The sequence below is a fragment of the Pan troglodytes genome, chromosome 9 (genome assembly GCF_028858775.2).
Source record: "Pan troglodytes isolate AG18354 chromosome 9, NHGRI_mPanTro3-v2.0_pri, whole genome shotgun sequence".
NCBI lineage: Eukaryota > Metazoa > Chordata > Mammalia > Primates > Hominidae > Pan > Pan troglodytes.
Window position 1 is genome coordinate 136,347,830 of NC_072407.2, and position 23,409 is coordinate 136,371,238.

Sequence of the window (23,409 nt, forward strand, 5' to 3'; positions counted from 1 at the left end):
TGCCCAGTGTGTGGCCCACCCTCGTCATGCCCATACCTGCATCCTGAGGCTCAGATCTCCACCGAGGGGTCAGTGAAGCCCTTCTTGCCCTCATTCACCAGCACTGGCTTCTCTGTCCGTGTATGCCACACCAGGATCTGTGTGCCCAGAGATGCAAAACATGGTGGGACAGGCCCCTGACCTCACTCTGCTGCCTCCCTGCTCCCTCCCACACTGTGTAAACATTTCTCCTGCCCCTCCTTTTCCTTCGAGAGTTTTTCAATTGTTCCATCAAGATTTTCTCAATTGTTTTTTATTTATTTTCTGTGGCTCTCGACTACCCCCTCATTTTTGCTGTTTGTACATGTGATGCCTTCGGAATACCTGCTGGAAATGGGAAGTCTAGAACTACAGAAAAGAGAAGCCCCAAGACTTCCCAAGTGTGTGTGTGCATATGTATGCATGTTCGTGTGTATATGTGCATGTCTGTGCATGTTCACGTGCATATGTGTGTGCATGTGTGTGCATCTGCATGTGTGTGCACGTGTGCACGCGTAGGCATGTGTGTGTGCATGAGTGCTCAGCAGGGAGGTCCTGGAGCACGGCTGTTCTGTGGGAGGTTATAACTCCCCAGTGGCCATTGCTCTCCCTTTCCCTGCCTGTCCGCAGTGTCGCTGCCTTACAGGTGATAAACTGCCTTCCTGGGAGGGGGTTTCAGAAAGCCCAGGCTATTCTGAGGCCTCTGTTTCCTTCTCCCGATCTGTAGGGAGGGTCTGGATGTACTTGAGACATTGCATCACAGCTGTCAGTTCTGCGGAGGGTCTCACCTTGGTGCAGTTGGCTGCCTTGGGCTCCAGGTCGTTGAGGGTGACAAGTTCTCGAAGGAGGCTGCTTTCCTGGTAGCCTCCCTTCACACCTCGCAGCTTGAAGTAGGCCTGGCTTCGCTGCAGAATGAGCCGCAGGTTGACAGCAAATCCAGCCATGTCTATTGCAAATGGCCGGTGGGGGTCAAACACCGTCTTCCAGCCGACCACCTTCCCTGCCCCGTTCACCCGTGGGGCCTCGTACCGCAGGCCACCCACGAAGGCGACGGGCCACACGGACACCCTCCTGGTGCTGCGCATCTACAAGGGTGGGGTCCAGAGTCAGGGCGCCGGCGCTGCAGATGAGGACGGACGCGCGTGCCCAAGGGAGGCGACATCCTTCAGCCATCTCTATCTATGTCCATGGCCAGCCGCGGCCACCTAGGGGGTGTCCAGTACAGCCCTGCCCCCAGGACCCATCCCATGGGTTGGGCACCTGAGAAGAACCTGCCCTGGGCTGCCGGGGACACCTGACCTCTCAGACGGCCTGGTCTTCCCCTTCTCAACGTGGCCCTGCTGCTGTTTTCTCCCTTGTCTAAAACCTTTCAGTCTCCCCGCTCTAGAGTGTGAAATGACTCCCCTTCTCCCCCAGACTAACACAGCCCATATACTCAGGCGAGCTCCAACTGTTCCACCTAAGAGGTTTCTGGTAGTCACGCAGAATGACCTACTCACAAACCCATTCAGGAGATACCTCTAGGGCCAGGAATATGGTTTAGGGGCTCCAGAGCCACCTGTCTTCCCCCTAACTTGTGGGGGATGCTTTAGCCCGCAGTTCCATCCCTTTCCCTGGCTCTCTGCTGCCTGCCCCGCTCCCAGCCCGGCTTCCCGGGTTCCCCCTGCGCGCGCCTCCACACCCACACCCCCTCCTCGGGAAGCCCCTCCACTCCCCGCAGCCGGAGGTCCCGCCGCTCGCTGTCGGGCCCTCCCTCACCTCTTCGAAGAGCTCCAGGCTGTAGGTGTTGTCGTCGTCGGCGAAGTAGACCACGCCAGGCTGGCTGGAGTTGCGCGGGAAGGTCTCGCGCAGCCAGCGCAGGGCCAGGTTGCGCTGCATGGTGCCCCGCGGGATGCGTGGGTCGCGGGCGTCTCCGCGCAGCTTGTAGTTGCGGGGCGTCTCCACGTGCAGGTGCGTGTAGTTGAGGCCGGTGTCGCGCAGCAGGCGCGCGGTCAGCGGCGTCCGGCGCGGCGCATCCTCCACCACCAGCCAGTGGAGGTTGGGCACGTGCAGCAGCGTGTTGGCCATGCGCGTCAGCTCGGCCTTCTGCACCGGGCGGCTGTAGGTGGGCGTCACCACGTGGATGGTGGGCAGCGTGTCGGACCATGGCGGGGGCCGCGTGTACACGTACTCGGTGCGCACCACCTCCACGATGTCGCGGTCAGACATGCAGTACTCCCTGGGGTCGGCGCCGGGCGGCGTTTCGCGTCGGGGGTCACTGCCCTCATCTGCGGAGTTGGGAGACCGGCGATGTGGGAGGAGGGCGCTGGCTATGGCCCTAGATTCAGAGCGGGACGCCACCCACCCTGCCAGGGCACCCTTCTCCTCCCCCCCTGCAGGGGCTGCTCAGACCCCCGCCTTGCCTGACCTGTTAGCTCTAAGGTTGAAATCTGCAGCCCTGGACTCCTCTCTGGGAGGGTCGTAGTTCTGATGACACAGACATAACCTCTTCCTTCCCACCTTTGCAGCCCTCTAGCTATTTGAGCGCAGTTGCCCATATTCCAAGATTGCATCCTCAGTTCCTGAATGTGCCGACTTTCCTATGAAAAGGCGTCCCGACCCTCCCCTCCCTAGCCCTACTCATCTGGAGGGAGCTGGCCACACTGCCCTGCGCAGGGCTGGGCTAGCAGAGCACGTGGCACTGCCCCGCTGTGGTGTGGACGCCACAAAGCCCCAGGGCCACAGCACTGCGGCAGCAACCAGGGCCCACCGTGGGCCCGCAGGAGCGTGAGGCAGCTCCCGGAGTTCTCAAGCCCTCCAGTCAAGCGGGGCCTCTTCCCTCCTGGCCTTACGTAAGGCATTCTCTGAATCTCGGTGCAGAACTTCCTATTTAACCGCATTTTATTCTCGTGGGTTTTGCCCATAGTTGCCAAGGTATATGTAGATCTAGCAGTCCTAGCAAGAGGAGAAATCAGGGCCATTGGGATTCTTGTTTTCCATGCGTCCCTCCTCTCCAAATTCTGTCCTTCCATCGGAAGGGCTCACGCACAAATGACGGTGTGGCCCTCCTGTCCTAGCTTACCGTCGGGTGGTAAAGGTAAGAAATCCCGATGCCTGGGCTGAGACCCTGCCCACTTCTGCCGTTACGAACCCTGTGCCCTTGAGCAAGCTGCTTAGCTTCTGGCGCCTCAATTTCAGCAACTGTAAAATGGAGCTAATAATAGCATCGAACTTATCGAGTTATTATGTGGATTAATGAGTCCACAAGGGCTGAGAGCACCGCCATGCACAGTTTCCTCTCTTGCGGAAGGGCAGTGGCCAACTCTGCTTCCTTCTGGCTTCAGGCAATCGGTGGGGACAGAACCAGCAAGTCACACCAAAGGGGAGGACCCCGTGCATCAGCTCTTCTGCTGCCTCCCTCCGGCCACCACTGTCATTGGCAGCATGTGGGGTGTGTGGCATGCTAGCGTGGAGCTCATTTGAACGGACCCAGGAGACCTGCTCGTGGCTCTTCAGGAGTTCTCATGCACAAATGGCACAAGGCACACAGCAATTGCTGAGGGTCGGGGGAGGCAACCAGCACACAGGCAGTCGCTCAAAGGGGACTGCTTAGAGGAGTTTGGGGTCAAACTGTGAGAAGAGCAAGGTGGAAGAAAGCGGGATGGGTGTCTAGGATTCTGACCTAGATAGAGGACTTAATTTATCCTATGGGCAGTCAAGTTTTGGAAACTGAGGCCTTGAGAGGAGGTTTGGAGCCACTTTGTCCACCTCTCTGCCACCCAAATCATCCCAAGGCCGCAGAGGACCTGTGCCCTTGGACAGTCCCCATACATTAGGGCACGGCTACTGCCTGTGCTCCTGGGCTTTGCCCTTCCCGTTGGCTTCAGGGCGTCTGCAATTTTGGGTCCTAAAGGCCTCCTGGTGACCCTAACTTCACTCAGCTGCAGCTTTCATTTGCTTGCTCTTGGCATGCTCTGGGGAGACAGAATGCCAAGTCCCCAGCCTCAGGCAGCACCATCAGTGCTTAGCAAACAGCCTGACGTCTCCAGCGCTGGAGCTCTGCCAAGAACGCAATCGACACGATATCATGTCGCTTTATATATAGTAGTTTTAACCCCTCTGGAGTGATGTATTTGCAAGATAACAATGATTCGAAACTGACAAGCACAGAGAAGAGGCCCTAGAGTCAGGAGGAGAGGATGATGTCAGGAAGACAGGTGCCAAGTGCCAGCCATGGGCAGTGGGCTGCCGCAATGTTGAGCTTGGCCCTTCCTCATGGAAGCTTCAGGAACAGCTAGGGGTTTGCAGGACTTGGTATTTGACTGTGAGGAGCAGCACGACTTCAGGCTGTGATTTTTGGACACTGTCTGCATCTTGGGGTTACAGGCACTCACCACCTCTCTCTGCATGGGCTTGGTGCTGCCTTCTTGTTTATCGCACTGCCAGGTATTATCATGCACGCTGCAGACGAACAGCTGCCTGGCCCCACGTGAGCCTGTGCATGTAAGTGGGGGAGGGGGCAGAAAAGAGCATGAGACAAAGTGCTGAAGAGCTGGGGCAGCCAGCTGTGGGGTGCGTGGCAGGTTTGGGTGTGAGAGGGAAAGGCGACCCAGGACCCAGAGCCGGGAGAAAGGAGTTCTACCCCTAGTTCTTCTACTAGTTCTTCACGGGACTTTTCCTCTCTCCAGCCCTATTTCCACCAGGTAGCACTAGATCAGGGTTTCCTACACAGGAAAAGAAGAGAGGCAAACAATATACTCTCTGTGAAAGGGTTTAAAACACACTGCAGGCCAGAAATCCTATTCCTCCCCCACCATCCACTTCAGAATGGTCGCTTTCCTTGCATGTCATGAAATGGCATATGAAGTTGTACATGCGTGTCTTTCTGTGTATGTGTGTGTATTAATGATGTTTGTTTTTTAAGTTTTTCTGTATTTTAAGATGCATCGACATCTTGGGGGACTTGCAGATATGGGGAGGGACTGCCCCTCCCGGGACTAGCTAATTCCTAGTGATGGTATACACCTTGCCTGCAAACATACTTTTCATATGCAAACTACCTGATCTAGAGCTCATACCCACCACCACCTTTATGGAGCTCTCCCACCCAAGCCAATCTTCCGCTGCCCTAAACCACCCCAGGGCGATACCAGACAATTAGAAACCACACCCATATCCTAAACCCACTGACTTTCTTCAGACTATGCAATTCTGGGCCAGCTCAGCTGCCGACAGTGCTTCGCCCTTCCCTTCCTATGAAAACCACTTTCCTTCCTACCAAAACCACACTAAAGACTCCCACTCCCTCCACTTCCCGCCTCCCTCTCCCTTCACTTCCCACCTCCGACCTCAGCACTTCCCCAGGGGGCATGGTGTGCCCCCTCCTCTTGGGTGCTGAGAGTAACAAGCTCTTCTTTCAAGGCAACTGTCTTGGTGTCTGCCAACCTACCATCCCGGGCGTCTTAAAACTGTGTGGGTAGCTTCCATTAGCTTCCCGTTCCCAAAGGGGTGCAAGACTCATGAAGGGGCCTAGATGATCCCGTGGTTCCTCCTAGCTGCTAAGTGAGTGCAAGCAAGAACCCTGCGTGTCAGCTGTGGTCACTGTCACTACCAAGGCCCAGCTGGGCAGGCAGGGCATGCGTGCGTGCTCACCCTTATGTACCGCGAGCAGGGGTGCGAGGGTGCTCTGGTGCCAGACGGTGATGAGCAGAGTCCAGGGCAGCACGATGAGGACGATTGCTAGGATGTCCCGTCTCTTCGGCATCTCCAAGGCTGGCTGCACCCACGGCTCCTCATTACCTGAGTGGCGGTAAGTTCAGGAGAGGGGCGGCCACGGGCGGCGGCAGCACAGGGGAGAAAAGAACAGGCATGGGCCGGGCCGGCCAGGCATGGAGAGGACAGAGCAGCTGAATGTTGGCTAGCAGGTCTTACCAGCACTCACAACCCACCCATTGCGGAAGCAGGTTTGGAGAGTCCGGCCCAACTGGAGTCTGAGAAGGGGTCGCTGTCCAGGGGCAAGGGTCAGGAACCCTGGGGGGTGGACACCTGCAAGAGAGAGCAGAAGCGGATAGCCAGAGACCCAGGTATAGGAATGGATGCCAGCAAGGCTGGCCCCTGCTCTGGAACACACAGCATCGGGGGTTCCACAATGGAGCCTCAACTGTCCATCACCTGAGGACCTCTTTTGTCTGCCTGTTTGAGTGGAATGGGCTCTGTCCTTCCCACAGGCACAGGGCCACGGCTCTGCTCCATTTATGAAAGTCAGTAGGGTGCAGGGGTCAGAAGCACAGACTGCAGAGACACCAGGTTTAAATCCCAACTGTGCCACCCACAGGCTGTAAGACCTTTGCCAAGTCATTTCTGTTCTCCATGCCACAGTTTTCCCATCTATAAAATGGGGCACTGTGGATCCCTACCTCATAAGGTCATTCTCAGAATTAAACAGGGTAACTCCCGTGCAGCCCTAAAATGCCAGCTACTTATCAAAGCCTGGATAAAGGGGTGAGAGGTTTTATTTTTTTCTCTCTCTCTTTTTTCTTTTTTTTAACCATATATGGACCATGAATTATTATATTAAAAATAATTTCAACATTTTAGATTTGGGGGCACATGTGCAGGTTTGTTATGGGGCATATTGCATGTGATGCTGAGATTTGGAGTATGATGAATCCCGCTGCCCAGGTATGAGCATAGTACCCAACAGGGCGTTTTTCAGCCGTTCTTCCTTTGAGAGTCCTCAGTGTGTATTCTTCTCATGTTTACAGTCATGAGTACCCAGTGTTTAGCTCTCACTCATAAGTGAGAACACACCGTGTTTGGTTTTCTGTTCCTGTGTCAATTTGCTCAGGATAATGGCCTCCAACTGCACTCATGCTGCTGCAAAGGCCATGATTTTGTCCTTTTTTATGGCTGTGTAGTATTCCTCGCTGTATATGCACCATGTTTTCTTTATCCAATTCACCACTGATGGGCACCTAGATTGATTCCATGCCTTTGCTATTGGGAATAGTGCTGCGATGAACATACAGGTGCAGGTGTTTTTTTTTGTGAAACACTTTATTTTCCTTTGGATACATACCCAGTAATGGGACTGCTGGCTAGAATGGCAGCTCTGTTTTAAGTTCTTGAGAGATCTCCAAATTGCTTTCCATAGTGGCTGAACTAATTTACATTCCCACCAACAGAGTATACGTGTTGCCTTTTCTCTGCAGCCTCACCAGCATCTAATATTTTTTGGCTTTTTAGTAATAGCCATTCTGACTGGTGTGAGATAGTATCTCACTGTGGTTTCAATTTGCATTTTGGTGACAGTCTTTTGAGGACAAAGAAGAGATGTTTCTGGGATGGGCCCTGGGGGGAAGTACGAGAGTGCCTTCCTCTTCCGTGTCAATAGGACGTCCTTGTGGAGCGCCGCTCTGTGCAGGACAGAGCACCAGGTGCTGGGCTGGGCAGCAGCAAGAAGAGGGGTCCCCGCAGGGGCTGCCACATTGAGGGGAGACAGTCCTCCAAAATGACAACAGCAGGGGGCCCAAGTGAGGAGAATGAGCCACTGGGATTCCTCAGTCCTGCAGAGGGTCCACTGGTAGCATCTCTGGGAACCGTTCTCTCACATGGCAAGGACACTGGGTGAAGAGACTTCCTGATCGCCTTGGAAACTGTCACATCCTCTTCTCCTCCCTTTTCACTTCTGTGCTGAGCACCATGCATGATGCAGCAGGGACCTGCGGGGGTGGTGGGGAGGGCAGGCAGCCTCGGGCAGCCCAGCCAGCCTCGCTGTGCCCACCTGTCCCAGTGCCCAGTGTTGGATACGGACAGTACCTCACCTGGGGGCCATGCTGCCTGCTCCTGCCCCAGCTCACGTGTGCTCACCATTTCAGGCAGAGTCGAGCGCTATGGCCGAGGAGGGTTTTTAGCCCCTGAGTTTCCAAAATAGCGTGTTTTCCTCTCCTCACCGGGTCCTCTCTCCAAATAGTTCTGACGCCTGTGGAAGATCAGGATTTGTCTTCCATTAAGGAGCACTGTTGTTTCCCAGGACGGCCGGCATCCCCTCCATTAAGGAGCACTGTGGTTTCCCGGGACGGCCGGCATCCCCTCCATTAAGGAGCACTGTGGTTTCCCGGGACGGCCGGCATCCCCTCCATTAAGGAGCACTGTGGTTTCCCGGGATGGCTGGCATCCCCTCCATTAAGGAGCACTGTGGTTTCCCGGGACGGCCGGCATCCCCTCCATTAAGGAGCACTGTGGTTTCCTGGGACGGCCGGCATCCCCTCCATTAAGGAGCACTGTGGTTTCCCAGGACGGCCGGCATCCCCTCCATTAAGGAGCACTGTGGTTTCCCGGGACGGCCGGCATCCCCTGCCCACACCCCGCCATCAGAGGCCCACTCTATCCAGAGAGTCTCCCCCACCCATTCCCTGGGGAGTGGAAGACCCACTGGGGTTCAACGTCACAGGCACGTAGGAGATAGTGGACATTCTAGGCCGTGTGTGTCTGTGTCCGCCCCTAAACTCCTCTTTGCTGGCCCAGTGAGGGACAGACCCTAGAAGCCCACACGGGATGCCTGCTGGGTCTTGTGGTCTGAGATGCAAGTGACTTCATGCCACATCCCCCAGATTTAGCCTGTCCCTCCACACCCAGGCCACTGCTGGGGCTGCATGGGGCTGTGTGTCAAGACACGTTTTGGTTCTTTGGCCAAGACACGTTTGGATCTTAGGCCACATCTGATGAAGGATGGGGAGGCTGGGCCTGGCTGGGGCTTCAAAAATGTCCAGGAAGATTTCTTCTGTGTTCTCAGAGACTCTCAAAGGAGCTTTCTCAAGTGCTCCTGGTTTTGGTGCAGGTTCTAATACCAGGATGGAGAAAGCCAAGGAGAGAAGATGAGTGTCATGCCAGCTCAGTCCCTGTGGGCCACTACCTTTCCTCTGGGGCAGCCTCTCAGCCCCCGCCCACTCTGGCACCTGCTCAGCCTCCCTTGTGCCCGCTTGCACTGTTGTTTATACAAACTTCCCTATAGCATGAGAGATGTCCGAAGATGAGGCTCAGCTCTTCACATGCACCTGCTCCTGCAACGTCACAGCAGCCCTGTGCAGTAGGCATGGCTGTGGTCACTGTGGGTTCATCAAGGCCAGAGAAGGGGAGTAACTTGCCTGAGGTCAACCATTAGGAAATGGTGGAGCCGGAATTGAGTCCAGGCCATCTGGCTCTATGCTGTCATCAGGGGCATAGGATAAGAGGTCCCAGGCCTCCAAGCCTCTCGAACCTGGGCAAGGCGCAGGGTGGGTAAGGGGCACACACAGGCCAAATGCTTCCTCTGGGCTGGACCACAGCCACCCTCCTCTGCAATGGCTGCCCCCACTGCAGGGCCCTAGCACCTGCTTGGAGGCTGAAGCAGGAAGGAGGGGTGGGAAGGAGAGAGGGGAGGACGGGGCCTGCGGGCAAGGGTGCCGTGGGGTGCCTTCTGCTCCCATCCAGTCTTTTTGGTCAAAACATCTATGAGAGAAAAGGGAGGGGGAGAGAGGGAGAAAACCTCTAAAAATAAACTCAGCAATAAACCCAGTTGTGCATTAATTACTCTGGAAGCCATTATGGCTTGAAAACCCCATAACTTTAATGGAGGCTATTATAAGCATAGTAGCAAAATCGTGGAGCTAATTACCAGGCGGTTATCAAGCAGAACACAGAGAGCCCCCAGCCTGGAGAACGCCAGCTGGCCGGCAGGGGGCAGGTCGTGGGACGTGATGCCTGGGCTGGGCAGGGGCCTGGAGCCAGGCAGCGGGGTGGGCTGCACCTGCCCCCAGCTCTGGGCCCCAGTCTGAGACGGGGCTGCAAGGTTGGCCAGCACTGGTCCCCTCTCGCAGCCTGCTGCTTCTGCCTGGGGCTTGGAGGAGGGCGGTGTTTGTCTGTGGTCGCAGGCTGTCTCTAACAAGGACCCCAGAATGGTTTCTAGGCCCTTGGGTCAGGGCAGAAGAATCAGCACAAAGGTGCAGGAGTGGCTTGGCCACACCCAGGAGAGCCCGGGAGATGGAGGCAAGCACGGGGAAGAATGGGGTGCTGGAGGAGGAGATGGGTGGAGGCACGAGGGGGACTTCGTGGAGAGGCAGGACGCGGCGTGGGCAGTGTGTGTGAGTGTAGGGCCCAGGCCTGCTGTGGTCACAACTCCCATCCTGACACTTGCACCATATCTGTGACCAACCTCCGATCTCAGGCGTCTCGGCAAGTAGAGACACAAAAGGCTGTGCCCTGCCCTCCCCGGGTGCCCTCAGAGCCTCAGAGGGAAGCAAGCACTGCCCTGTGGGAGAGTGGAGGGTGGTTCCCGGATGGGGAGCAGAAGCTGGGGCAGCACATGGGAGTGGGAGGGTGGCGGCCTGGACGTGTCCAGCAGGTGCTCCACGGGGACCCGGGTCATGCTGATTGCCCTCCTTGACCTCATCTTTACAATAGGGAGGTTGAGCTGGAAGTTTCAACGATCCTGCCATTTTAGCAACTGGAGGTTACCATAGGGCTCTGCGAAGATGAAGGGATGTCCTAGGTGAGGAAAGTGTAGCTCAGTGGGCACCTAGGGCCCGAGGCGAGGCAAGAGCGCCAACAAAACAGCCTCCGTGGAACTGAGTCCTGACTTAAGGGCCAGCACCCGTGGAACTGAGTCCTGACTTAAGGGCCCGTGGAACTGAGCCCTGACTTAAGGGCCAGCACCCGTGGAATTGAGTCCTGACTTAAGGGCCCGTGGAACTGAGCCCTGACTTAAGGGCCAGCACCCGTGGAACTGAGTCCTGACTTAAGGGCCAGCACCCGTGGAACTCAGTCCTGACTTAAGGGCCGGTGGAACTGAGTCCTGACTTAAGGGCCAGCACCCGTGGAACTGAGTCCTGACTTAAGGGCCCGTGGAACTGAGTCCTGACTTAAGGGCCAGCACCCGTGGAACTGAGTCCTGACTTAAGGGCCAGCACCCGTGGAACTGAGTCCTGACTTAAGGGCCAGTATGCCTATGGAGATCGGCCATGCTGGGAACACCTCTCTGCAGGAATTTGTGGCATTTGGTTTTGTTTTGAGAGACAGGGTCTCACTCTGTCACCCAGGCTGGAGTACAGTGCCATGATCACAGCTCACTGCAGGCTTGAGTTCCGGAACTCAAGTGATCCTCCTGCCTTAGCCTCCCAAGTAGCTGGGACCACAGGTGCCTGCCACCATGTCCAGCTAATTTAAAATTCTTTTTTGTAGAGACAGGGTGTCACTATGCTGTCCAGCTGGTCTCAACCTACTGGGCTCAACAGATCCTCCTACTTTGGCTTCCCAGAGTGCTGAGATTACAGGTATGAGCCATGGCACCTCCAGAGAGGAATTTGTCTATGGGTTTTAGGGTGCTGTGGGCTGTGAATAAGGACTAGGGGGTGTCTGAGACTCAGATGGGAAGGCTCTGATTGACCCAGGCTGGGGCAGAACATGTGAGGCTGGAGCATGTGCAGGGGTGGTTCAAGGCTGGCCGATTGTAAATGCATGGAAAGGTTTTCTTCTGAGCCTGCAGGTGTTCAAACGAAGGCCTCAGCAATGCCTCAGTCCCTGAGGAGAGGAGCTTATTTAATTTCACTCAACAAATATTAATTGAGCGTCTGTAGCAGGCAAAGCACTGTGTTGGATTCTGTGGGCAATCCAGCAGTATGGGTGGGGAAGCTTTGCTCAGTCCGGAGGGGAAGAGACGACACAGCTCGCTCCAGTGCAGGTGACGTGTGAACGCAAAACGTTCCCAAAGGCCTGCATGCGTGTGCGTGGTAGGTTACAAACAAGCTCAGACACTGTCCGAGGTACTCATCCCTGGAGGACGATAAAGGCCTTTTTACCCAGTAAGATGGGAACAGTAGTTAAGTGGTTAATCAAAAAAGTCCATTAAGGCGAAGAATCTTTCCAAATGATACATACATGCCATACATTTCAATGTAAGTAACTCGCAGAGCCAGTTGTCCCATAGATGATGTTTCCCCAGGACTGCACAATGCATGCTAATTTTTTCCAAATCCGAACGACCCATCCTTGCTGGCTCTCAGCACTTCCGCTCAGCCGACACGGGGTCAGGGAGGTCTGTGCTGACCGTCTGACATCAGCCACGTCGCAGCGTCCCGCTGCGATCTCGTTTTGATTTCTTCAAAGTGATTCAAGAGCTGAGGAGCACTTGGTGAGCAGTCTGAGTGCAGCACCCTTTAGAATATGTAGAATATGACTTTTCCCTGCCAGCCTTTACCTAATTTGGAGAACTTTTTTCTGGACTCACCTTATGAAATTTTCATAGAAACAACACATTTACTTCAACACGCTATTTCAACAGTTTACATGACATTCTGTGATGACAGTAGCAAGCGAGACGGTGAGTGCTGCGAACAGGCTGGGAACCGGCGTCACTGACTCTTGAGGGCGTGGGCTCAGTGGTGACAGCAGAGGGAGCCCCAGGCATCACACGGCACCAGTCAGTGTGCTGTGCGGACCGGATGCAGAACACCAACCTGCTGGTTAAGACAGCTGCTGTTCATATCATCTCTGTCACCCAGGAACCCGAGTGCCCCCAAAGAGAGGGAGGGACAGGCTTTGTCCCACAGATCTCCAGGTGCCCCGAATGGGATCAGCGGATTAGTATTGATTCTGCAGGCGCTGCTCAGGAAACGCCTGATGCCACAGCTAATCAGCTCCCAGCCCAGTCAATCCATACTTCATTAACCTAACCCCGGCCCTCCCGCCCCCAGCACCACCGCCTCCCGGGCCCACCACAGCCCTGCTGGGGGGCAGGACACAGGCACTGACCTCACACCATATAGGAGCCACTTTCCCAGGCCCCTGCTCCTCCTTTGCCCTGGTCACCGACTGCAGAGGGCTGGGGAGGGGCCCCATAGCAGATTCCACTCTGCATCTTACATTGAAACAGTAAGACTGCCTTTTCCATAAAGCCCAGTCCCTCGATGGTCAGAGCGGCCACGGCATGAGGCAGACACACAGATCTCGCCCCATTTTGCATGTGAGGACACCGAAGCTCAGAGAGCCTGAGTGATCGGCCCAAGGTCACTGCGTTAGGTGTCAGCAGAGCTGCTCAAACTCAGGCCTTGGCCTCTGTGTCCAGTGCCACCCGTGCCCACACCACGTCCCCCTGCAGACCCTCCCCTGGCCCACCCTCGTGCCCACCCACTGGGCAACCCTGCTCCAGGGCCAGAGCCCCCTGACCTTTCATCCCCTGCATGGCCTACCTCAGTGGTCAGGCCGAGTGCCCCCAGGAAGGCACTGCTGCTCTCCCCCCACCCTGCCCTCGCCATGCTCATGGAGGAAGAGTGGCAGGCTTGGGCCCTGGGATGTCTGCACTCTGCTTCCCAGCCTGGGTCACCGCGGGCTCACACTTGGGACCGCTGATGGAAGGGCAGCGTGAATTCCAGAGCTCAAACCATCTTGTTCCCTTGTAACTGGGAAAACCCAGCCAAGGACTTGGGCAGAAGGAAGTATTAGTTTTGTTCTGATTTGGTGCAGAGAATACTTTCACGCCTTGGTTTTCTTCCGGCATCAGAAATGTAATTCACTGACTTTTTTTAGGTAGTTCCTTTGTTTTTCTTTTTTTCAGAAATACTCTTTGGCTTTGATTTTGATTATGATTCAGTAAAAAATGGAAATTGGGGTTTGGCTTAGTCCAGTACTCTGCAAGTCAAAGTCCATTCTGGCTGACTGCAGGAATCTCAACCGAATACACTGTTGGCCCCGGCTGGTGTCACTGAAGTTCCCTGAATCATGTAGCTAGTGGTCTTCAGGCAGCAGTTCATCCACTCACCCCAGAGCCTCCATGCAGGACCCTGAAGCAAGAACTGGGGCTTCACCGTGTGGCGACATCACTTGCTGCTGCTCTCTGCTGGGGCACGCCCGCGGGCGGGTGGGGAAGCGGGGATGGGCACACAGATGCTCTGCAGGGGGACGGACAGCCGGAGAGGGAGCGGCAGCTGGAGAGAAGGCTAGCTGAAGGAAGCAAACCTGATAAAGGATTGTGGGACGCTGGACAATGGTGAGCCAGGCCCGTGGAAGACCCCAGAGAGGAGCCATCCCACAGCAGGTCATGATGGGTGATGGGGGTGGGGGTGCTTCTGCTTGGCCAAGTGGAGGAAGGGGTTCGGCAGGAACGTGCTAACCATGACCGGACGATGGTGCACAGAGCACCACTTGGCCACTTGACCCCGGCCTGCGTGATAGGGATTACTGAGGGTCATGCTATCTTTGGGATTTGTGGGACTGGCAAGTAGTCCTTGTACAGAACCCTGGAGCCCAGCCTGGGATTGGGGGAGAAGTCTGGTATTGAAAGGTGCTCACTCCCCAACCTCCTTTGCCCTCCCTCCTTGCTACCTTTCCATCCTTGCCCTAGGCCCATTCTAAAAGCCAGGCCCACTTTTGGAAGGAAATGTACCCACTCCCAAGACAAGTATATTCATTTCCTATCCTATTGCTATCTAACCAATTCCTACACACTTGGCAGAGGACAGCCCCCATTGGCTCTCTTCAGTTCCTACGGGTCAGGAGTCCAGGGTCTCAGAAGGCTGCAAAGTATTGCCAGGGCTGTGTTCTCATCTGGAGGGCTGACTGAGGAAGACTCTGCTTCCAAGCTCACTTGGGTGGTGGTGGGACTGCGGGCCATGGCTTCCTGCTGGCTGTTAGCTGGGACTGCCCTCAGCTCCTGGGAGCTGCTTGCAGATCCTTGCCACATCGGTTTCTCCAACATGGCCACTTACTTCATCAAGCCAGCAAGGAAGGGATCTAGAGCCAATCTGCTAGCAGATGGAATCTTACAGAGCACAGTGTAATCCTAGGAGTGATGGCCCAATGCTTTTGCATGGTCTGCTGGCTAGGAGCTGGTCACGAATGCCATCCACACCAAAGGTGAGGACTGCACGAAGGCATGGGCACCGGGGGGTGGGGCTTCCAAGGATACCTGAGAGTCTGTCCCCCACACCAAGGTAGATGGGCCATGTCTGGCCCTCAGCTCCTCAGACCCTGCCTAGTCCCATAGCTACTGAGGGTGACGGCAGAACCCAGCCACAGTCATAGCCTTCTGCCACCCCCCTGCCACCACCTCTTTGCTCTCCTCTGTCCTGGAAGAGCCACGCATGGAGGAGCCGTGCGATGCAGAAAGGTTCTGAACCCCGCAGCCAGATGACCCTGTGCACCTGCCAGCCTCTTTCTGCCTCTGCTACGGGATTCTGGTGAGGTAACCTCTCTGGGCCTTCATTTTCCCATCTGTAAAACGGGAATAAAAATACTGCTGCTACCACTAGGCTGTCAGGATAACTAGAAAAAAAAAAATCAGGCAAACCGTCTGCCACATAGTTGGGCCAATAAAGAGCAGCTGCTGTCACTGCTGACCTTGCAGCCTGGAAGGGCCAGGGAACGGGTCTGCTCGGCCTGGCTTCCTGCTGCCTCCTTCCAACCAAACTCCGGGCTGCTTGCTGGAGGGCAGATGGAAGCCACGGACCTGAAAGCCCCATGTCACCCCAAAGAAGAGGCAGGTGGAGAGAAGAGGGTCTGGGATCGTCAGAGGAGAAAACACCAGCACGAGGCCCCTGATGGCGTCCTTTGATTTCCCTTGGCCTCAGCTTCCCCATCTCTCGCACGGAGCTGCTACACCTCTTGTTGTCTGGCACGTCCCATTGTGACCTAACACACAACCTCAGATCCAACCACCATCTTTCCTCTGGAAGCAGCTCTCATCCAAGCCCCCTTCTTTCTGTCATGGTCCTGGCATGAAAACCTCAGGGCTGCCCTTGACTCCACCTTCTCCCTGCATCAGCAGGGCCTCAGCTCCTTCCACTGCTGCCCCGGCCTAGGGCTCCATCCCCTGATCCTGGGCCAGGTCAAGTTTTTACCCGCAATGGCCCTTATGGTGATCTCTCTGACACCTGCCTTTCCTCCTCAATTCAGAGTCCACACACTGTCAGACTCTCCAACCCCAGCCTGCGACCTGCTCAGATCCTCCTGTGCACTCCTGACTGCAACGTACCCAGCCTGGCACTCAGGGATGCCTGCCCTGCGCCCGCCCACCACTCCCACCACGTCCCTTCTGTTCCCTCCTGTTCCCTCCTGTTCCCTGGCCACCTCTGCCCCGCCAGCTTCCATCCCTGAAATTCCAACATGGCATGCTTTTCCTCGTCCTGTGGTGAGATGCAACGTGGCCCATGCCAGAGGGCAGTGCCCCATTCCCACCCAGAGGGTAGTGCCTCATTCCCATGCCAGAGGGCAGTGCCCCATTCCCACCCAGAGCCGCGGGGGGACCAGAGCCAGGGAGAGGGTTCTCAAGTTGAGTCAAGATGCCCAAGCGCAAACCAGGCCTGGCCATTGCAAACCAGCACCCGTCTCGTTTCCTTCCAGCTGTCAACTGCTCCCTTGCCTGGGCCTCCATGCCCTGCCTGCTCCTCTCTGCCAGGCCTCGGCCAGGGTACAGTGCATGTGGGGGTGTACCTGGGCCTGAGTGGCAGTTAGGGGGCCCCGCAGTGAGGAACAGCAAGCATTGGTTTGGTCCTGGTGTCCCCTCCCCCTTGCCCAGCACTCTCTCGAGGCTGATGATTTGGGGAGATGCCAGTCTGACCACAGCGACGCAGGTGCCTGCTCCCTGCCTGCTCCCTGTCCTCCTCAATGCGTTGCTTGGAATTCGACTCAAGAAAACCCCTGGGGTTGAGTATTCTGTTCTGACAGGGCATCGAGGCTGTGCTGGCCACCACAGAACTGCCCGCCTGAGTGACTTCACAGGGCAGCTGGCCTGCTGCTTGACACCCATGTGCATGCGTGTGTGCATGTGTGATCATGGCCGGCACCCCGTGAGTCAGCACACGTGTGTTCACAGGCACGTGTCTGCACGCTCTTAGCTGGGTATCGGTGTTGCTCTGTGCCCTGTTGACAAATCCACAATTGGGTCCCTGTTCAAATAAAAGAGTAGCTCATGTGCCTGTCCTTGGCACCCAATGGCTTCGGATCCTGGAACATAGATGGGGTGATGCCAAGAGGCCAATTCTACTTTCTCTGCAGCACTGGGGTTTGCGGGGGCTGCTGCCCCTAAAAACTACTAAATACAACAGCTCACACACAATACTGATTTATGGCTTCCAAAATGATTGCACATTGGTTATCTCATTTAATGTTTAAACCCTTGTAATCCCAAAGGTTTGTTCATGTTTTACAGATGAAGAAACTGAGGCATGAGGGGGTTGAGTGACTGTCTCAAGTGTCCCAGGTCCAGGTAGAAAGCAGCCATCCCCTTGCACTCCTCTGGGCAGCAGTGGCCAGGCAGGGGTCCTTGCCGTGCCTCTGTCCCACCTCTCCTGGCCCTGGGTCCACTGCTGGCTCCCTCCCGGGCCCTCTCCTGCCTATGGCCAGCTGGCCCCCGGCCTCTGGGGGCATACGGGTTTCTTCCTAGCTGTGTGCTCCGGGCAGGCCTCTGTGCTGCAGCTGCACACCCGGCTGGCAGCTGAGACTTCCCTGCCCTTGTTCATCAGAGCTAGTGTGACCTTACACTTCCTGATCCAAACCAGGATGCTTTTGAAAAGGCGATGAGCTGATATGATAATGGATCAACAGCAGGTCTGTTCTGGGTGCGGTGGGTGGTGGGTTCTCCAACCAGAGCCCACTGCTACCTGCGTGCAGACTGGATGGTTTCTCTGCTTTGCTCCCTCCCCACGGGGGGCTCACTGCAGCCTTCATGAGCTGGTGACCCCAGAATGGCTCCTCTCGCCTGTATGATGGGAGCAAAGGGGTTCTCACTTGCTCCTGTTCAGAGGTTTCCCCACATCCCTGCCCGCCTTCAGCCTCACCTCACCCGCTGGAGACAGGTGGGGTAGAATCAGCCGTGCACATCATTCCAGCTCTATGAATAGACCACGCCAGGATTTGGGTCCTGCCCTTGGACCCTGGTTCCAGCAAAATGCTCTTAACACACCAACCAACCTGCTCCCGTTCTGAGAGACTCCCCAGCCAGCCAGCAATGTATGCACCCTAGGAGAGGCCTGTGGTTTGCTCAGGACACCCATGGGTGGAATGCTGCCTCCAGTGGGCGCACACCCACCACAGGGCGCCTGCTCAGTGGGGACCAGGCCTGTAGGGCCCCAGAGTGTGAGGCACATTCTGCTACCCAGTGAACGGCAGGGTCCAGGGGCAAAAGCCGTCGAAGCTGCTGCTGCTAATAGCACTGACCTCCCCTTTTGCCAGGCTGCCCAGCAGTGGCAGAGGGCAGTCCAGAACCCAGAAAGGCTGGGATGCCCTAGAATCCTGGACCCTGGAAGCTAGGAGGGCTGTGACCCTCGCCTCATCTGACCCTCTCTACAGAGGAGGCCCAGCCCAAGGTTGCGCTGCTTGGGATGTTGAGTGCTGGTTGCAGCAAGGGTCTCTCGTGATGGGCTGGATGAGTGTGTCCATCCACAGCATGGAGCCTGGCACAGGTCATGGTGACTGACTTGGTACCTGCTGGAGCCCAGCACAGCTTGGACATAAGCAAGCCAGGTGACCAGGTGGGTCTGGCCCTGGAACTGAGTGTCCAAGGCTTGGGTTAGCTGAAACAGCCCTGCAGAACCTCTCAGGCTGTGAGCAAGGTGGGGACATCCCAGAGGGAGGATGTGAGCAGCCAACTGCCCCACAGTACTGCCTTCCTGCTGTCATGCTGCCCTAGGCTGCTCAGTTTCCCTTGGCGCTGTTGTCTCTGTGGTTCTGGGTGAGGTGCTGGCGAGGGGAGACTCTCCTGGGCTCTGTGCCTTTGGCATTCCCTCTCCCACTCTGAAGCCTTCCCTGGCCCTGGCCCTGCCCCGGTCTGCTCACTCAAGGTGCACACACTGTGGGACTTCCTGCCTTGGGCCCTGCCTTTTGCTTGCCGGTTTTCACATTTGCACCCTAGCCCCGAGCCAGAAGCTCCTCCGGGGGCGCCTGGTCTTACTCAACTCTGCATTCCCACACCAGGGCCCAGAGCCCAACCCAAAGCAGGAGCTATGCCAATATCCCTGTGACTCAGTTTCCTCACCTTTAACTCTCACAGGGCTACTTTCAGATCAAATGAGGGAATCAACGGAAAACACCTAGCATAAGGCCTGGCACACAATTGGCACTATGAATGTTAGATCATATAGAACACAGTGGTGAATACAAACACCACCACCTCCACCTTGTTTTAAGATTCAGCGGATGGCTAGCCATGTGCAGAAGAATGAAACTGGACCTCTGCCTCTCACCATATGTGAAAATGAACTCAAGATGGACCAAAGATTTAAATGTTGTAAGACTTCAAACTATCTAAGAATCCTACAAGAAAACCTAAGGAACACCATTTTGGACATCAGCCTTGGGAAAATTCTTATGGCTAAGTCCTCAAAACCAACTGCAAAATACAAACAAAAATCAATAAGTAGGACCTAATTAAACTAAAGAGCTTTCGTGCAGCAAAAGAAGCTCTTAACAGAGTGAACGGACAACCTACAGATCTGCATCCAACAAAGGTCTAATATCCAGAACCTACCAGGAATTTAGACCATTTAAATGCAAAGAACAAATACCCGCATTAAAAAGTGGGCAAAACACATGAACAGACACTTCTCAAATGAAGACGTACAAGTGGCCAACAAATATGAAAAAATGCTCAAGATTACTGATCATTAGAGAGATGCAAATCAAAGTCACGAGACACCATCTCACACCAGTCCGAATGGCTATTACTAAAAAGCCAAAAAACAACAGATGCTGGCCAGGCTGTGGAGAAAAGGGAACACTCGTACATTGTTGGTGGGAATGTAGATGAGTTCAGCCACTGTGGAATGCAGTTTGGAGGTTTTCAAAGAACTTAAAACATTTGACCCAGCAATCCCATTATTGAGTGTCTACACAAAGGAATATAAGTCGTTTTACTGTGAAGACACATACACTCATATGTTCATCGCAGCACTATTCATAACAGGGAACTGATGGAATCAAGCTTGGTGCCCATCAGCAGTAGACTGGATGACGAAGACGTGGTACACATACACCACAGAATACTACGTAGCCATAAAGAAGAATTAAATAATGCTTTTTTTGCAGCAACATGGTTGCAGCTGGAGGCCATTATCCTAAGTGAAGTAACACAGGAACAGAAAACCAAATACTGCTCACTTATAAATGGCAGCTAAACGTTGGGTACTCTTGGACATAGAGATGGGAACAATAGACACTGTGGAGTCCTAGAGGGAGGAAGAAGTGGGGGGGGAAGGGTTGAAAAACTGCCTACTGGTTACCATGCTCAGTACCTGGGTAAGAGGATCGGTTATGCCTCAAATCTCAGCATCACATAGTATACCCGGGTAACAAACCTGCACATGTACCACTGAATCTAAAATAAATGCTGAAATTATAAAAAATAAAAAAAAGTAAAACTCAGCTGAATCCAAGTGCCTGGAAGAGGAAGGGCAGAGGAAGGAGGCACCTTGGCTCCTTCCTCATGGCTCAGTGGCGACCAGCCTTCGGGCAGCCTTTCCAGCACATTCCTCTCTCCCCAGCACGAGGCGGTGCTGTGGCTTGGGCTCAGTGGAAACTGGGCACACCAGCATGCAGTTGTGACAAAAGGGTGTGGCCCGGGGCGGGGGGTGGGGGGGCAGCCTGACCACTGTCGGGAGGCGGGGCCCCTGGAACCTGGCGCTGTGGCCCGGCTCCCCCTGTTCCTGCTTGGAGGACGTGCCCCTGCACAGGTGGGCCAGGCGACAAGGCACTTTCTCATGCCTTTTCCTGCTGTAGCCTCGGTGCAGCCACCTGAGATGAGGTGGGCACCCATCCTGTCACCCTGCTTCTTCAGGTGGGGAGACTGAGGTTTGGAACTGACACACTGAGCTAGAGTCAAGTCGCGGGGATGCCCCAGTGTGCGGTTGCTGCTTCCCTCCCGTCACCCTGCCCAGTCTGGTCCTGTGTCTCTGCCCAGCTTCCCAGAAAGGCACTCAGGAAGGACCGGTGATTTCAGAGATTCCCCATCCCTCTTCTCTTCTCCTGCCTCCAGAGCTGTCAGAGAACTGACTTGTCCATGGGGCTCTAAGGCCAGCGAGCCCTGGGCACTGTCACTCCCTGCCCCGTCTCCCCAGGATGCAGGCTCAGGCTCCTGGAGAACTTTCCTTTCACCACCTCCTACTTCCAGGGCTCCCCCACCTCCCTCTGTTACACCTGCCCTGCCCCTAAGGTCCCTCCCTCCTCTGGGGTGTCAGCTAACCCCACTGTCTGAAGAAGAAACAATTAACATAAAATGTTGAACTGGGTCAGGCACAGTGACTCATGCCTGTAACCCCAGCACATTGGGAGGCTGAGGTGCGTGGATCGCTTGAGGTCAGGAGTTGGAGACCAGCCTGGCCAACATGGGGAAACCCTGTCTCTACTGAAAATACAAAAATTAGCCAGGTGTGGTGGCAGGTGCCTATAATCCCAGCTACTGGGGAGGCTGAGGCAGGAGAATAACTTGAGCCCGGGAGGTGGAGTTTGCAGCGAGCTGAGATTGCATCACTGCACTCCAGCCTGGGCAACAGAGCGAGACTCCGTTTCAAAAAAAAAAAAAAAGTCGAAGGGGCTTGGGTAGGGGACTTGCCCCCTGAGCACATGTGTGAACCAGAGTGGGCAGTGTGTGCCCTACAGAGCAGAGGGGGTGTGGATGCGATGATCCCGCCATCCTCAGTCTCAGTGCCCCCGACAGTAGAGTGTGCTGATACTATCTCTGGGTTTCCCAGGCCACCTATCACACAGCGAGCACCAGGGCGGCTACGGATCCACGGTCCACCACCGACATGTAGCCCAAGGCACAGGCTCAAGACAGGCCTCCACATACCTGGGGGAGGGGATCTCCAGGCTCTCCTGGGCTCCTATCCCCAGGTAGACTCTAGGAGTACCCGGCCGATTTCTTTCTCGGGGTCCCGGGAAGGCAGCAGGGATGAGAGCAGGAGGCTGGCATCCCTTCACACCGGTACGTTTGCCTGGGACATGCTTCCCTCCCTCATAGTCCCTCCACTTGCTGAGTTGCTTGGCCCCCAGGACCAGGCCAGGTGCACTCAGCCCAGGGGCTTCACACTCAGGGCTGGGCACCACAGGGTGCCTGGGCAGCCCTGGATGCAGGAAGGGAGCCCCAGAGGCCAGACCAGATGCCAGGTAGAATGGGGTGCCTCCTTCTTGATGCTCCCATGACACTGTGACATAGCTTCCCTCTGGGCAGAAGTATTTGCTGGGTGGCCCCTCTGCTCAGACATCTCCTGAGTGGGAAGGGCAAGTGGGGAGAATTGCCATTTATTGAGCTTTTGCTCCATAGCCTGGCATCAAATAACCTGTCAACCAGATGACTGGATAAAGAAAATAAAGAAAATGTGGAATACACATGCAATGGAATATTATTCAGCCTTAAAAAGGGAGAACATTTTAACACATGCCCTGACATGGACGAACCTTGAGGACACTATGCTAAGTGAAATAAGCCAGTCTTAAAAGGACAAATATCACAGGATTCAATTTCTATGAGGTATCCAGAGTAGTAAAATTCACAGAGACAGAAACTAGGATGGTGGCTTGTGGGGGCTGGGATGTTGTGGAGAATGGGAGTCATTTAATGGGTACAGAGTTTCTTTCTTTATATATATATATATTTATTATACGTTAAGTTCTAGGGTACATGTGCACAACGTGCAGGTTTGTTACATATGGATACATGTGCCATGTTGGTGCGCTGCACCCATTAACTCGTCATTTAGCATTAGCTATATCTCCTAATTCTATCCCTCCCCTCTCCCCCCATCCCACGACAGGCCCCGGTGTGTGATGTTCCCCTTCCTGTGTCCAAGTGTTCTCATTGTTCAATTCCCACCTATGAGTGAGAACATGCGGTGTTTGGTTTTTTGTCCTTGCGACAGTTTGCTGAGAATGATGGTTTCCAGAATGGGTACAGAGTTTCCAATGGCCGAGATGAGACAGATCTGGAGATCTGTTTCACAACAATGTAAATATACTCAGCACTGCTGAACTGTGCACTTGAAAATGGCTAAGATGGTAAGTCTTATGTTATGTGTTTTTTTTAATCACAATGAAAACGAGTCTGTCATTCATCCAGAACATCTGTTTAGACATAGTCAAGGACGGCACACTCCTTGGGGCCTGCACCCTGGGCTTCAGTGAGCATTCACGGCTGGGTTGGGTGTCTGTGTGTGATCTCAAGCATGCACCTTCCTGGGAATCACGGGGTGACAGGCACCAGGTATGCCTGCGGGAGGCCCCCCTCCAAGGCTCCAGGTGCCTCGGAAGAGTGTGCACGCCCCACTGACAGCCTGCAACCGCCTCGCTGTCCTCAGGCCTGGGGAGCCGCAGAGACACAGTGCTGGAGCACTTGTTCTGAGAGAGAGATTTATGTGTGGGAGAAGCAGCTAATATCGACAGGCAATGAGTTAG

The 23,409-nt window shown here is 55.0% G+C and overlaps 1 protein-coding gene across 12 annotated transcripts in view; it reads right to left on the bottom strand.

Annotated features, from left to right (window-relative positions):
* Positions 1–23,409, bottom strand: part of B3GAT1 (beta-1,3-glucuronyltransferase 1) — an 82,479-nt gene that overhangs the window by 51,674 nt on the left and 7,396 nt on the right. For 8 of the 12 annotated variants that reach the window (XR_010147102.1, XR_010147101.1, XR_010147103.1 and 5 more), the window contains 5 exons: positions 5,929–6,042; positions 5,650–5,796; positions 1,777–2,285; positions 807–1,103; positions 37–137 (listed from right to left, as the gene is read on the bottom strand). Coding sequence is in view for 8 of the 12 variants with exons in the window: in XM_063782592.1 (XP_063638662.1) it covers positions 51–137; positions 807–1,103; positions 1,777–2,285; positions 5,650–5,796; positions 5,929–6,042 (1,154 nt within the window). In the remaining 4 variants the exon portion in view is untranslated. 12 annotated transcript variants of the gene reach the window in all.